Here is a 13,069-nt window from a genome sequence, read left to right as displayed (position 1 = left end):
TCTCCGCTAAACGTGTCGTTTCCCTATATTGGCAACTGAACGTGACTCCGCTTCTGGCGTGCACCATCACACCCCGCCGACACACAAACATACGCACTTTTCCTCTCCGACATGTACGGCACAACTCTCTTTATGCAGTAGCATAAGCTGTCTCTGCTTCAATCATGACGCGCGCTGGCATGAAGGGCAAGGTGCTTGGCAAGGAGAAGAAGTGTGCCATCATCGATGCCCGCAAGAAGGCCGTGGAGAGCCGCAGGAACCGCGATGACAAACGCTGGAAGCGTGTGATCGCGAAGATGGACGAGGAGACGCGCAAGAAGTTCCGTGGCGTCGGCAACACGGCGAAGAACTCTCGCGTGCGCGGTGCAACCCGCGCGTCCCTGCGCAAGCGCACTGGCCGCAAGCCGGATGCGATCTCCATGGAGGCGACGATCCACCTGTCGAAGCTGCTGAAGAAGAAGACGTTCGCGAAACGCGCTCCGCTGGCCATCAAGCGTATCAAGAGGTTCGTGGGCCGCCTGATGAAGACGAAGGACAACCGCATCGACGCGTCGCTGAACACGTACATCTGGCACAAGGGCGTGAAGGGCGTCCCTGGCCGCGTGCGCGTGCTGATCCAGCGCAAGTCGGAGACGACGGAGGGCAATAAGCACAAGCACTTCTACACGGTCATCTCGAACGTGCCGGTGGCGACTTTCAAGGGCCTGACCACGAAGACGGTGGAGAAGTAGTCGTGAGCTTCTCTCCTCAGCATGCGCGCGCTCGTGGCGCACGCAGCGAGTGCTTTTTTTTTTCGATCTTTTCGTTTTTTTATTTTCTTTTACATGTGAGGCTAGCTTTACCTACTCATTGTGCGAAAGCGACACACAAAAAAGGGCAAAAAAACGATACCACATCACTTTCCCCTGTTCAAAAGAAATGAAGGGATCGAGAGGGAGGGAGCGGACTGCCCTCCTCGCCGTTCTTCACTTAGGCGGCAGCGCCTCAACCTCGCTTTCCCTGCATCTGACGGGGCCGGTGTGGGCGGCGCTGTGTGGAGCACGATGATGCGTTCAGTAGCTGATAAGAGCCGAAGCGAAGCGGGCAGGGAGGGCTCCACTCCTTCATGATGTCATTGAAAAAGGCATGGCGTCGCGGTGCTCTTCCCGCGTTGCTCAGGGTGCAGCCGAAGTTGGGCAAGCCACGAACATAACGAGCGCTGGCGCATCCGCCGTGAGACACCGAGCTTAAGGCCTTCCGCCCCTGCCTCTCTTCCTAATTTCGCTCTTTACGTCGGGGTCAACCCTCCCTTCTTCCTCCTTGATGATTCCCTCTACTGCTTCCCTTCACCATTAAACACACCTATCCCTTTGGCTGTGCCTCCCTCTCTTTTTCTTTTTAACTTTTGTGTGCGTGTGTGTGTGTACTTGCGTGCCGGCCCCCACTGACTCGGCTGCATGTGCTTCCCTTCTCTTCCGCGTATCTGGCACACGCGCTTTTCTGAGCGTTGTGCTTTCTCTCGCACCCTTATCAGGCACTTCTGCCGCGTCGGCGCAGCTGCTTTCCAACGCTCGAACCGGCATCTTTTCTGCCAGTGCAACGACAACGAGACCTTCGTTCACATGGCCACTGAAGAGGGGGAAGAGGAATGGGCTGACGGCGTCGACGACTTCTTCGCCGAATTCTCGTTGGCTGCTTCACAGGGCAAGTCAGCGCGACGCAAGAATGCTGAGGCCTATCAAGCCAACGCCGCGCAGTCGCAGAAAAAGTTTGAGCTCAAGGAAGTGGACCGCGGCGAGTCAGCGGAGGAGGCGCGAAGACGCATCACTGCTGCGGTGATTCGACGCGCGACGGCAAAAGAGATAGAGAGAGCGGCGCAGCATGCCAAAAAGCACCAGAAATCGGCTCAGAGGAAGAGCAGCACTGATACTGCAGCTGCTCAGGTGGGATTCTCCTCCGACTCAGGACAGCCTCATGGTTCATCAACCCCAGCGTCTTCCTCGACGTCGTCGAAAAGACGCCAATCGACAGCGCATGAAGCACCTACCAAGTCCTCGAGCTCCCATCTTGGGAAGAAGCGGAAGAAGGTCGACTCCAAGTTCGCTCGAAAGGCAGCACTCAAGGAGGAGGCAAAGGAGCACAGGCGCAAGCACGGGCGCCTCTTACATGAATATTACCGCTAGCCTGAAAGCTATCACGGATGTGCGCTTGCGGCACGGATCTTGCTTTCATTTCATCTCACGTACGGCGCTTCTGCTGCTGCTGCTGCTCTCACTGTCTGGCGAGCTTGAAGAGGCATCGGAGGCGGCGAGGTCAAGCAGGTCGTCAGGCGGAATCGAAGCTCTCCTCCTCCTCGACACTCATTGACATCGACACACTCACCTGCGCTCGTCGAAGGAAATCATAACCGCGCGAAGATGTAAAACGGTGGGGGGCTTTCGTTACTCACACAGGAACGTACTTTGCCACTGCATCACACCTCAGGTGAGTTGCTCGCTAGTTCAACGAACCCTCACCCCCTCCCTTGTACTGCACCAGGGATGGCTTCGAAATATGGTGCTCACTGCCAGTTTGCGTCTGTGTGACACACATGATTGGCAGGAAAGGGCGTGAGGAGGGAGGGGGGCATGAGGCGCGTTTTTGTTGGTAGGCGAGCTCAACCTCTCGTAAGTCATGCACTTGTCACCTTCCTTCTCTTACTTCCTTGGACTGTGATCAATGCTATTTCCTCTATACTGCATAGAGGTCCTTTTTTTTTTCGTGCCATCCCCACCCACTCGCTCGCTTCCCTTCCTTCCCCACCCTTAACTCATCAACACACATATACAACTTTACATCGCCCTTCTCTCCTTCCCTCCAAGTACACACACTCGTCCGTGCCCGCAAACATCCCTGCAAGAGAGCCACTGATTCACACGGCTGGCGCTGGTTATAAGCGAAGCATTTCATCAGCCGCACCTCTCCTTTCGCGAGCCCTCGACAGCTCTTTTTCCTTTCCATTTTTGTGAGGAGAGTGAGTGCGCAAAAGCTACAGTTCGACGACTCGGAGCTTAGCAGCGGACTACCCCCCCGAAGCGAACGTCTCAGGAGCAGCGCCCTTTCGAAGGGCTCACTTGCATTGTCTGTTCATGCTAGCTGAAAAATGTCTGATGACGACCTCGACGCGCTTCTTGACGAAGCGATGGACATGGTCGACGAGCAGGAGCGCAAGCACGAGGAGGCGGTCCGTGTGCGAGACGCCAAGTTAGAAGACGATATACAAAAGGCTCTTGATGAGGCCTCTGGCGCTGCTGGCGGCGACACAGACATGATGAAGATGTTTATGTCCATTCTCGGCGGCGCATCTGGCGGCGGCGCTGACGATGCCTCTATCGAGAGCTTCAAGAAGAGCGTCATGTCCATGGTGTCCTCACTGGAGGGGGAGGAGAACTTGGGCGAAGAGGACAAGGCGAACCTTCAGCGCGTCAAGGAGCTGATGCGCGTGATGGAGGAGGAGGACATGGACAAGGCGAATGACTTACTGGAGCATATGCAGCAGGAAGGCAAGCTTCCCGGTGGTGACGACGTTGGTGATGCAGATATCGATGAAGCGTCGCGGCGTTGCATGGAGATGCTGCAACAGCTCTCCAGCGTCACACAGGGCGGGCAGCTGGACCCAGCAGCAACGCCAGGAGCCGCGTCATCGTCCTCGGCGACATCACCGGCGGCCCCGGATGGATCTGGCGCCGCCGCTCCTGCGGAGGTCGATCATGCCACGGAGGCGATGGCGTCGGCCTTGATTTCGACACTAGCTAATCCGCAGTTTGTGGAGCCCATAAAGCTCATGCGCGATTCGTACGGACCGTACATGGACGCTCACCGCAGCGAGTTGTCGCAGGAGGACTGTGAGCGCTACGATCGCCAGCGGTCAAAGGCGCAAGAGATCTGCGACTTATTGCAGAACCCCATCTCTGGCCCAGAGGATCCGCGACTCATACAGCTGCTGGAGCTCATGAACCATTACGCAGAGCTGGGTGACCCACCACGCAATTTAGTGGACTACGCGCCCAAGGACTGTCGGGAGTCGAGCAGTACCAACGGCACGCCGGCATGAGTGCAGCGCGTCATCAAGTAACTACGGAGGGGAAGGAAGGGCTCGGCCTCACTGTATGTGCTTTCGAGCACCCTCTGCCCCTGGGCCTAACATAGCGGGCTGCGAAGTCAGCGCACCGCTTCTCTTTTCCCGCGCGCAGCGGGGCTGAATAAGAGTGGCTAGTGGTGGCGGTGAAGGTGGTGGCTACCTGCGAAGCTGCCGTCTCTTCTCCTCTCACTTTCGACGTTCTGAGGCCTTTTTTTTGTGCGTGTGCTCGACTGCTGTGAGGTTTCCTGGCGCCGCTGTACGCAGTGACCGCACGTGCCCGAGGTAGAGAAGAGGGAGTGCGAATTTACACTGCCATCAAAGGTGTATGTGCATTTCTCACTGCCACTGAAGACAAGGTCGGTGAAGCGTATGAAGTCATGCAGCGCGTGGGCTGCCGTTACTGGATGCGAGTGTGTTAGCTTTTCTCATGCTCCAGTGCGTTGCCGTCGGATGCTCTTAGCGATTGCCATTATGTCTCTCTCTCTCTGCCGTTGCTTTTTCACCTTTCTGTTTTTTTTTTCGTCGCCTCGCCTCTCGAGCGTTTGTGCTCGGGGTCTTCTCTACGTGCGCATGGGCCTTTTCTCTGTGCCTCTAACTGCATACCGTAAACGAGAAAAAAACACAGGCAGTGAGAGCCTCTTCCAGAGCGAGTCGGATGTCGGAGAAGGAGACGCCCGCGTGGGTGTGCAGGGCTCTCCATCGTCACGGGGTAGCTCACCAGAGCATGGGAATAAAGAACATGAAAGATGCGTGCACAACACCGCCGCCTCGGTACTGCTCACATGCCTCTCTTTGCATCTGTTCTCCGTGTCGGCATCATCAGTCAGTACGGATGCTGGCGGGGGCTTTTCGGCCGAGGAGGCCCGTCAGCGCGAGGGGCGCTGCTGTCCGCCGCATCGGCCATGCCAGGCTCGAAGCATCCTCTCCTCCTCGGCTTTTGTGACGATCTCCTCTAAGTGCGATCGGCACTTGTGAATTCCACGGCGCTGCGTTGTTTCCTCTCGTTGCTCTCTGCTTTGCCGGGGCCCTCTAACCACCGGTTTTCAGGCTTGCGAGTCTCTTGCTTGGCGCCTCAGAGTTCCTACGTAAGTATTTGCCGCGAGAGGCTCTCCAGCTGTCCGTGCTGTGTGCGCAGCTGAAGGAAAAGGACCCCTCTTGGCTCACATCCGCACACACATACACACACAAAAAAACACGCTCACGCACTGAGGGGGACGCATATCGAAACATCTCATTGCCTTACTTCACGCGATAGAGCCCTCTCTCTACCGTCGGGAGAAAAAGCTCACACGAGGTGCCTGCCGAAGTGCGACGAAGCGCCTCCACGTGGCGATCGTCTCGCTGGTGAGAGGCGACGCTCCAGAAGAGGGTCGCCATTTTTTCTCCCATTCCTACTTCCGAGCCGGGGGGGTAAAGGGCGGCCTTTTTTTCTGTTCGTAGCTTTCCCTTCTCGCAGATACTGTGCGATGTACGCAGGAAGGCAAGGGGAAGAGGCCAAGGTGGCTGCCAGTCATCTGCCGTGGGTGGAAAAGTATCGCCCGAGCACGCTGGAGAGTGTCGTTGCGCACGAGGACATTCTCAGTACGCTGCGCCACCTCATGGATAGCGGTAACATGCCTCACCTACTGCTCTACGGTCCCCCTGGTACTGGCAAGACAACCACGATTAAGGCATGTGCGTACTACCTATACGGCAAGGATCGAGTGCGGGCAAACGTGCTCGAGATGAACGCGTCCGACGACCGCGGCATCGATGTCGTGCGCCACCAGACGCGCGAATTCGCCAGCACCTCTTCCATATTCTCCATGGCGGGTGCCAGCAGCTCACGTGGCGCTGGTAACGGTGGTCCAGCGGCAAAGTTTAAGCTCGTCATTCTCGACGAGGCAGATCAAATGTCACACGAGGCGCAGGCGGCCCTGCGTCGCGTGATTGAGAAGTACACGCGCAACGTGCGCTTTTGTATTCTGTGCAATCATATCAACAAAATCATTCCTGCCTTGCAATCGCGGTGCACTCGTTTCCGCTTCGCACCGGTGAAGAAGTCGGCGATGATGCCGCGTCTGCGGTATGTGGCGGAGCAGGAGGGTGCCAGGTTTACAACCGAGGGGTTGGCGGCTGCGTTCCGTCTCAGCCACGGCGATTTGCGCCGATGCCTCAACACTATGCAGTCCACCGCCCTCTCTGCGAATGAGATTACGGAAGAGTCGGTCTACCGCGTCACCGGGAACCCGACCCCGGCAGAGGTGACAGCGATCGTGTCGGACATGCTTTCCAGTGACTTTGCGACAGGGTGGGCCAAGGTGGAGGAAGCTGTCACGCAGAAGGGCATCTCCATAGCGGACCTCACTCGAGAGATCCACCCGATTGTGATGGCCATGGACTTGCCGCAGGACTGCAAGTGCTTTTTGCTCAAAGCGCTATCCGACCTCGAGTACTACGCGGCAGGAGGGGCGCGCGAGTCGGCCGGGCTCGGGGGGCTGCTGGGGGCTTTTCAGCTCGTCAAGGAGGCCGTGACACAGCGCAAGCCAATTATGGATGTGGCTGAGGGCTGCGCTTGCTGACGGACTACCCACGAAGGCTCGTGCGCGGAATGCTCATCCGACTCTGAGCCTTGCAGCCAGTTAACTGAGAGGTCTTTGCATAGATTATGGCGGGGGACCAGCGGCCCATGGCCAGACATACAGTGAAGATGAGAACCGACGCTAAAGACAATGCCATAACGCCGGCGGTGCTGCAGGCGTGCTCAGCGCCGTTAGCGATGCTCTGAAGAGGGTGGCGGGCTGAGAAGCAGCTGATAAGGGGCGTGCGTTTTTCTTTTCCCGTACGAGCTGAAGCGCACGGGGCCACTACTGAAGCTTGTGCAAGGGTGCTTGTCATCTTCGTGGCACATGCTCGTAGGCACGGCCGATGGGCGCACGGCCCTTGCCTCGCCTGCCTCGTCAGGCTGCGCCCCAGAGAAAGCCGCGCAGAGATGCGGCTGACGATGCACGGAAGCACTCAATGCCGCGCCAGCTGAGATTTTAGACAGAGACTTTTGACCAGCGCCGCTTTTGCTCCGCCCTCTTCTCATTTCCTCGTGCCATGAGCGATGTTGCCGAACATGAAACCCCTTCCGGCATGACTTGCTCTGCATGCCTTGGCCTGATTGCTCTGCACGTGTCCTCTTCTGCATTTACGCGCACATGCGCGCACACGCATAACGGGCGGCGCAGAGGTGGAGCCCGCGCACACGCCATCTCCATATTGACCGTACCGGATCAACCCCCCCACCTTCTGCCTGCACCTCGGCTCGAGTGTCCTTCAGAAGGGATTACTATAGACGTGGGGTGCGCGGTGCCCTGCGCGCTGACACTGCCTTCTTCCTCATTGCTCCAACATACACCGAGGGGTGTGTGCAAGTAAGAACTGCGAGGCTGCAGCACCGCCGTGTGACTGGGTCTCTTTTCTGTTTTGTGTGCCTAACATGGCCATGAGCAACAGTAGCAGCGACGACGATGCGTGGATGCCACAGTCGCGCCCGCCAGGGCTAAGCGCAGGCTCTGGGCAAAGCGCCATGCTCGAGGCACGACGCCGCGCGCTGCAGCAGCAGCGGGAGGCGCAGCAGCAAGAGCGGCAGCGACAGCCTCAAGAGTCGGGACGGCAGGCCCCGACGGCTGCTTCTTCGGGTGCGGGGCCGCAAGCAGAAAGCTCGCTACCAGACATTTTAGGTGGGTCAGAGGAGGATGTGACGCAGCGCGCACCTGTAACCTTCTCGAGTAACGATTATTTACCCCTGCCACCGCAACGGCCACCCGCAGCAGTGCCTGCCGCAGTGTCATCGCACGAGGTCACCGTGGAGCAGCTAAAGCGCGAGATTGCTGTCAAGCAAAAGCTGTTGCAGTCTACAAGGGAGCGCGAGACATCCCTAATGGAGAGATGGCGTGCCGCGAAAGCGCAGAAGCAGGCTGAGATCGAGCAGCTGAACGTAAAGCTCCGCCGCGTGTGTGCCGCCATCGAGGACGAAAAGAGTGCCTGCGAAACGAAGATGCGCGAGTCGCAGGACGCGCACGAGGCGGAGCTGCAGGCGGCGCGCCGGGACGTCGAGCGGGCTGTGAAGTCGGAGTACGACGTCAAAATTGCTGAGGCAACGCAGCAGCTGCAGGCGGCAAGGGAGGAGGAGGCGCATCTTCGCGCGATGCTTGATAAGAGCGGCGACGGCGACGGTGCAGCAGTGGCGGCCAAGGATGTGGTAAAGACAGCTCTCGTAGCCGCCGTCTCGGCCGTTCTGCGAAGGCTCGGTGACGTATTCGAGTCAGAGGAGGCAGAGGGTCTGAGGATGAATGCCTGGAGGTCAGAGCTGGAGTCGCTTGTGCAACACGAGATTCAAACCTCCTTCGCCGTTGGTGTGGAGAGCGAAGCCCAAGCGGAGCGAGTGGAGTACGCTCGCGTCTTCGATGACATGTTGGCGTTCTGGCGCACTGCAGAGGACCAGCAGAGGGAGCGGCTTCTCAAAATGGATGAGTCCTTGTTGACTGACGTGCAGGCGATGGCGCAGCAGGAATTGAAGCTGCTGCAAGATGAGGCGCTCGGAATGGAGCGCGTGTACATCGAGTCGCGTGAGGCTTGGGCAGTCGAGCATCAACGGCTTCTCCAACGTGAGCTCGAGGCCACGCTGCAGCGCCGAGAGGTGGAGCTGCAGGAGCAGCGCCGGCAACGCCACAGCCTCCACCTAGAGCGCCTCCGTGATGCCGAGGCGCGACACAAGGATGTCATGGCCAGGGAAGAGGCGATGCACCAGAGGCAGATGGAGCAACTTCAGGCTTACTTTGGTCGCGAGGAAGATCTTCGCGCGGAGCAGCAGCGGGTTCAGTCGGCCGCATTAGAAGACGTGACCAAATCGACGGCCCTCTTGCGCGACATCATGGCAATCGTAGAGGATGCGGCGGCGGCGGTGAAAGCGTATGAGGTGGCGGTAGACGAGTCTCGCCGGCGCGTCGAGGTGGAGCGTGAGGAGCACTTTAAAGAGGAACAGGAGATGCTGACGCGCCTTCTGCAGCTTGCGGCCACCCAGCGCAGTAACACCGATGCGGAGCGTACGGCACTCGAGGACTGCGCGTCGCAGCTGCGCCTCGCCTCTCAGAACCTGCAGCGTCACCTCCAAGACGAAAGCGCGTGGTTAGTGCAGCAGGAGACAACGCACCAGCGCAGTAAAGACGAGTGGGAGCGGGAGTACCGTCGGTGGCAGTATCTTGTGCAGCAAGAGCGTCAGACCGCCGAGGAACGCTTCCACGAGGCCCTGCTGGCGCTGCAGCAAAGCATCAGCCTACTCGACGCGGAGGAGCGTGAGGTGGCGGTCGAAGCCACTGCGATGCACCGCAGCTTTGGCGATATGGAAGCGCTAGCGCAGAAGGAGATGGAGGCATTGCGGCGGAGAGCAGCCGACGTGCAGAGTCGATCCGCCGCCATAGCGGAGGTGCAGACACGCCTTTCTATGAAGAAAGCAGCCGTAACCGAGGCGAAGAAGCAACTCGACGATGCAAAGCAGCGTCTAGAGGAGGAACAGGCCGAGCTTCGCTTCGACGAGGAGAGGCTGCGCGATACGTTAGAGGCCCTGCGCGTGGCCCGCTCGCAGGCGGCACTCCGTAGCTATCACACGGAGCTGCTTCGCGCAGCCGATGCCCAAACGCCACGGCAACCAGCTGAGGCAGCGGTGACCACCGACATAGATTCAAGTCGATACCCACCGAACCATGTTGAAGGGAAAAGGTTGGCGCGTGATCAAGAACCACATGGAGGTGCAAAGGCTAATATATCTGCTCTGCGAGAGGCAGCATCTTTGAAGAAGCGCAAGCACCATCGAGATTCACTCCGCTTGCCTAGCAGAGTACTTCAAGAGCTGCAGGAGCAGCTGAATGCACTATCTACATCGAGTGGTAGCCGCCAAAATGCCTTCGTTTCGACGATGCCGTGGGCTGATCCGGCGCCGTTTCGTGCGTCAGTGATGCGACGCATGCGACAGGCTCACCCGAAGCCGCGCAAGGCGTTCGCTGACGCGCTTGCCGCCAGCGTGCCAGCGCCGCTATCCGCTCCCCCATTCGCCGGTCGCCAGCCTCCCAACCGTCGCAAAGAGCGCACTTGGGCGCGACCAGAACTTGCAGCTGCGAAAGAGGGTCACGCTGACCCATCCTCGTTGCCGCTGACAGCAGACAGCTTGTCGCAGCTGTCGCTGCGCAGCGATGATGAATGGACACCGAGTAGCAACACGTTCACAAAGCTGATCGGCTTTTCTGATCTGGACACGTCGCAGTCGGTGCGGTGAAATCGCGGCTGCGATCGCCGATGCAGCTTGTGTGATCATGCGTCAAGAGGTAATCCTCAACAACTTCTGTAAGAGTGGAAAAAGAGCGCGATGCTGTCGGAAGAGATCCCACGCACTGCCCATGAGAGCGACCCCTGCGCGCCGTTGAGAAAAATGGAGCGACTCAGCACCTTTCTCAGTCGTCTCGCCTGCCCCTACCCTGCTGGCAAGATGATACACGTACATACACCTTGGCAAGTTGTGATGTTAGGCTCTAGCACCCCCTTCCCTTTTCGGGGAGTACACGACCGTGAAGCCTGCCCTTGCGTGCGGCTTCGAACTTTCGGCGTCCGGTAGGCAGCACGCTGAGAATGGAGTGGGTGATGCCGCAAACGCAAATGCGTGAGAGAGAGAGCGCTGGCCTCACCAACAGGCATGAGCATTTTCGCGGTGTCGCGTGTGCTCAGTTTGTTTTCGTTGCTGTGCATAAATGCGCGCTTCAGGCGCTACCCAACTCCGTGCACTTCGCTTCTTTCCCTGTAGTGTTGACCACGCGAGGGCGGATGTGGCCATGCAGAGAGACCTAGCGAACCACCTTTCCACGCCCTTTCCTCTCCCTTCCTCGACACACACACACAAGCTCCCTTGCGCTGTCAAGCAGCGTTGGGTGATCATGACGGCAGATGATCGGTGGAAGGCTGCTCCCTCGCCCCACTGACTCACTTCCACTGCTTTTGCTGTCTTCGCGGGACGGGCATATCGCTGGAAGGACATCGAATCACCCTCACGTACACTGAAGCGAAAAAGAGCACCGTGAGCGACGACGAGGGGACGACGGAGTCGCTCATGCGACTACAGCCACGCAGTGCGGCGCATATGCTTTCTTCGGAGGCTGCATGTGCCCGACAATTCCCCTCCGTTTTTTTTTGTGCGCGCCTTTGCGTGTTGCGGGCAGTAAACCCATGTCCCAAGGCAGCCTTTGACGTCTGCGCACCTCGCACCTTGCGCCTATTACTTGTGGGGACCCTCTCTCCTTCCTGCATTTTCTTGATCCTTCGCGTCTCCGAATGCATCCCTTTCCAGTACCGCTGTTGGTGACATTCACCATTTTCACCAGTGCTTTCACGCAGCTACAGCTCTTCCGCCTGTTGACATAACCGCAGTGCCAGCCATGGGCTGCTGTCTAGTCACGCTTCGAGGCCCACACCGCCATCTCCGGCGCCCTCGTGTCCCCCCTCCCTCCCTTTCTTTGCCTGTCTACTTCGACACTCCATAGGGTTGAAAGATGAGGGTGGGATTACATTGGGTGTACCGAGCGAACAAGGCAGAACGAGAGACGATATGAACGATGTGCGTCAGTGAGTGCTATGAGTTGCTTCCGCCGACGGATGCGACTCCTCTCGTCCTTCCATCTCTTTCGCTTGTTATCTCTCCCTCGTTCTCCTCGGAGAGTGACCCGCGCCGCATTATTGCACGAAGAGCAGAATCAAACAAGGATCTACTCGACGAACGTCAGTGTTAGTGCGATCCGCCGATGTTTTGCGAGATCATTGAAGCTGTTTGCCGTGCAGAAGGGCAAGAGGGGAAGAGCGAAAAAAAAAGGACGGAGGAGATGCACGTGGGGTGGCAGACATTCCACCTTCTGTCACCTTCATCTTGCACCTCATGCTTTGGTTTTGGTGTGTGTATGTGTAGATGCGAACGTGTAGACTGTGTAAGAGGGCGCGGCGTGCGATCGCTTCCCTCTCTCCCTTGCAAAACGAAAATAGAGAGAAAAAAACGGCACGTATATTCATTTTCGTAGCTACCGCTGCTGCTCCTTGCAAACGACAGATGCGTCGACATTGCCGTTCGGCTTCGTGAGCGGATATGCCGCTGCGTCTGCTGCTGCAATCGTTTTGGACGCGAGCGCTGCGGCTGCGCGGAGAAGCGCCCAGGAGTGAGCCGATGACGATGAACAAACTTCGTAGGGTAAAATCTGAGCATATCCCGACCTTGACGCGATGGAAGTAGTGCACCTAAGGTGCGCATCCGCGCCCACATCGTACCCTTACAAGTGTGGTGCCAGTTGGGCGTGGTGCTGTCTGATGGCTGCGGCAAGGTGACGTGTTGATGGTGAGAGCCTTGGATGGGACGTGGATACTGCCGTGAGTTGCGGAGCGTGGTAGGCAGACAGAGGAGCGTGGCTCATGGTGACGGGGCACAGCGCGCTGGTGGCTGGTGGTGACGCTTTATTTACGGCTTTCGGCACGGAATAATGAATTGACGTTTTGCCGTCGTAGGCGCCGAAACGCTAGCTTGCTGATCGTCGTCGCTGAAGCGTTCTTCGAGGCATGGATGATGCTGAACGGCAAGGTCTTCATGTTCCGCTCGAAAAAAAGGGGCGGTGTAGGGTCCCTTCTTCTCCCTGAAAAAGGGCCCCGATCCGCGCTAAGTGGCTGATGTCATTCTTTTTTTTGTTCTCAGTGACTGCTCGGCCAGCTCGGTGGTTTTCCTTCTACGATCCGAGAAGAGGCGAATCCGCACACCCTAATTTCATCACTGCTAGCTGCGCCTTCGACACCCTTGCCTCCCCCTGCCTCCTCCATCCCTCCTCACTCCTCCCCTTCTCCCCTCTTTTTCCTCACCTCCACACACATCCTGACCCCACGGCGCACCTCTCCGCGGACGCAATCACTGTGTACGCGAAAGAT

At 58.1% G+C, this 13,069-nt stretch overlaps 5 protein-coding genes across 5 annotated transcripts; all 5 read left to right on the top strand.

The window, feature by feature from the left end:
• Positions 1 to 164: 164 nt before the first annotated feature.
• Positions 165 to 731, top strand: LSCM1_01087 (uncharacterized protein; the record flags this gene model as incomplete). The annotated part of the gene is made up of 1 exon (XM_067318713.1): positions 165 to 731. The coding sequence occupies one exon, from the start codon at positions 165 to 167 to the stop codon at positions 729 to 731; it is 567 nt and encodes a 188-aa protein (XP_067174818.1).
• An 870-nt stretch (positions 732 to 1,601) lies between these two features.
• Positions 1,602 to 2,162, top strand: LSCM1_01086 (uncharacterized protein; the record flags this gene model as incomplete). The annotated part of the gene is made up of 1 exon (XM_067318712.1): positions 1,602 to 2,162. One exon carries the CDS (start codon positions 1,602 to 1,604, stop codon positions 2,160 to 2,162), a length of 561 nt encoding a protein of 186 aa, XP_067174817.1.
• Positions 2,163 to 3,121: 959 nt separating this feature from the next.
• LSCM1_01085 (uncharacterized protein) lies at positions 3,122 to 4,072 on the top strand (the record flags this gene model as incomplete). Its single annotated transcript, XM_067318711.1, has 1 exon — positions 3,122 to 4,072. The coding sequence occupies one exon, from the start codon at positions 3,122 to 3,124 to the stop codon at positions 4,070 to 4,072; it is 951 nt and encodes a 316-aa protein (XP_067174816.1).
• A 1,493-nt stretch (positions 4,073 to 5,565) lies between these two features.
• On the top strand, positions 5,566 to 6,660 carry LSCM1_01084 (uncharacterized protein; the record flags this gene model as incomplete). The annotated part of the gene is made up of 1 exon (XM_067318710.1): positions 5,566 to 6,660. One exon carries the CDS (start codon positions 5,566 to 5,568, stop codon positions 6,658 to 6,660), a length of 1,095 nt encoding a protein of 364 aa, XP_067174815.1.
• Positions 6,661 to 7,562: 902 nt separating this feature from the next.
• LSCM1_01083 (uncharacterized protein) lies at positions 7,563 to 10,397 on the top strand (the record flags this gene model as incomplete). The annotated part of the gene is made up of 1 exon (XM_067318709.1): positions 7,563 to 10,397. One exon carries the CDS (start codon positions 7,563 to 7,565, stop codon positions 10,395 to 10,397), a length of 2,835 nt encoding a protein of 944 aa, XP_067174814.1.
• Between the last annotated feature and the right edge of the window lie 2,672 nt (positions 10,398 to 13,069).

The sequence above is a fragment of the Leishmania martiniquensis genome, chromosome 35, assembly GCF_017916325.1.
Source record: "Leishmania martiniquensis isolate LSCM1 chromosome 35, whole genome shotgun sequence".
In the NCBI taxonomy this organism is placed as follows: Eukaryota; Euglenozoa; class Kinetoplastea; order Trypanosomatida; family Trypanosomatidae; genus Leishmania; species Leishmania martiniquensis.
The sequence above is the reverse complement of the archived record's forward strand: the minus strand, read 5'-3'. Positions and strand labels throughout refer to the sequence as shown.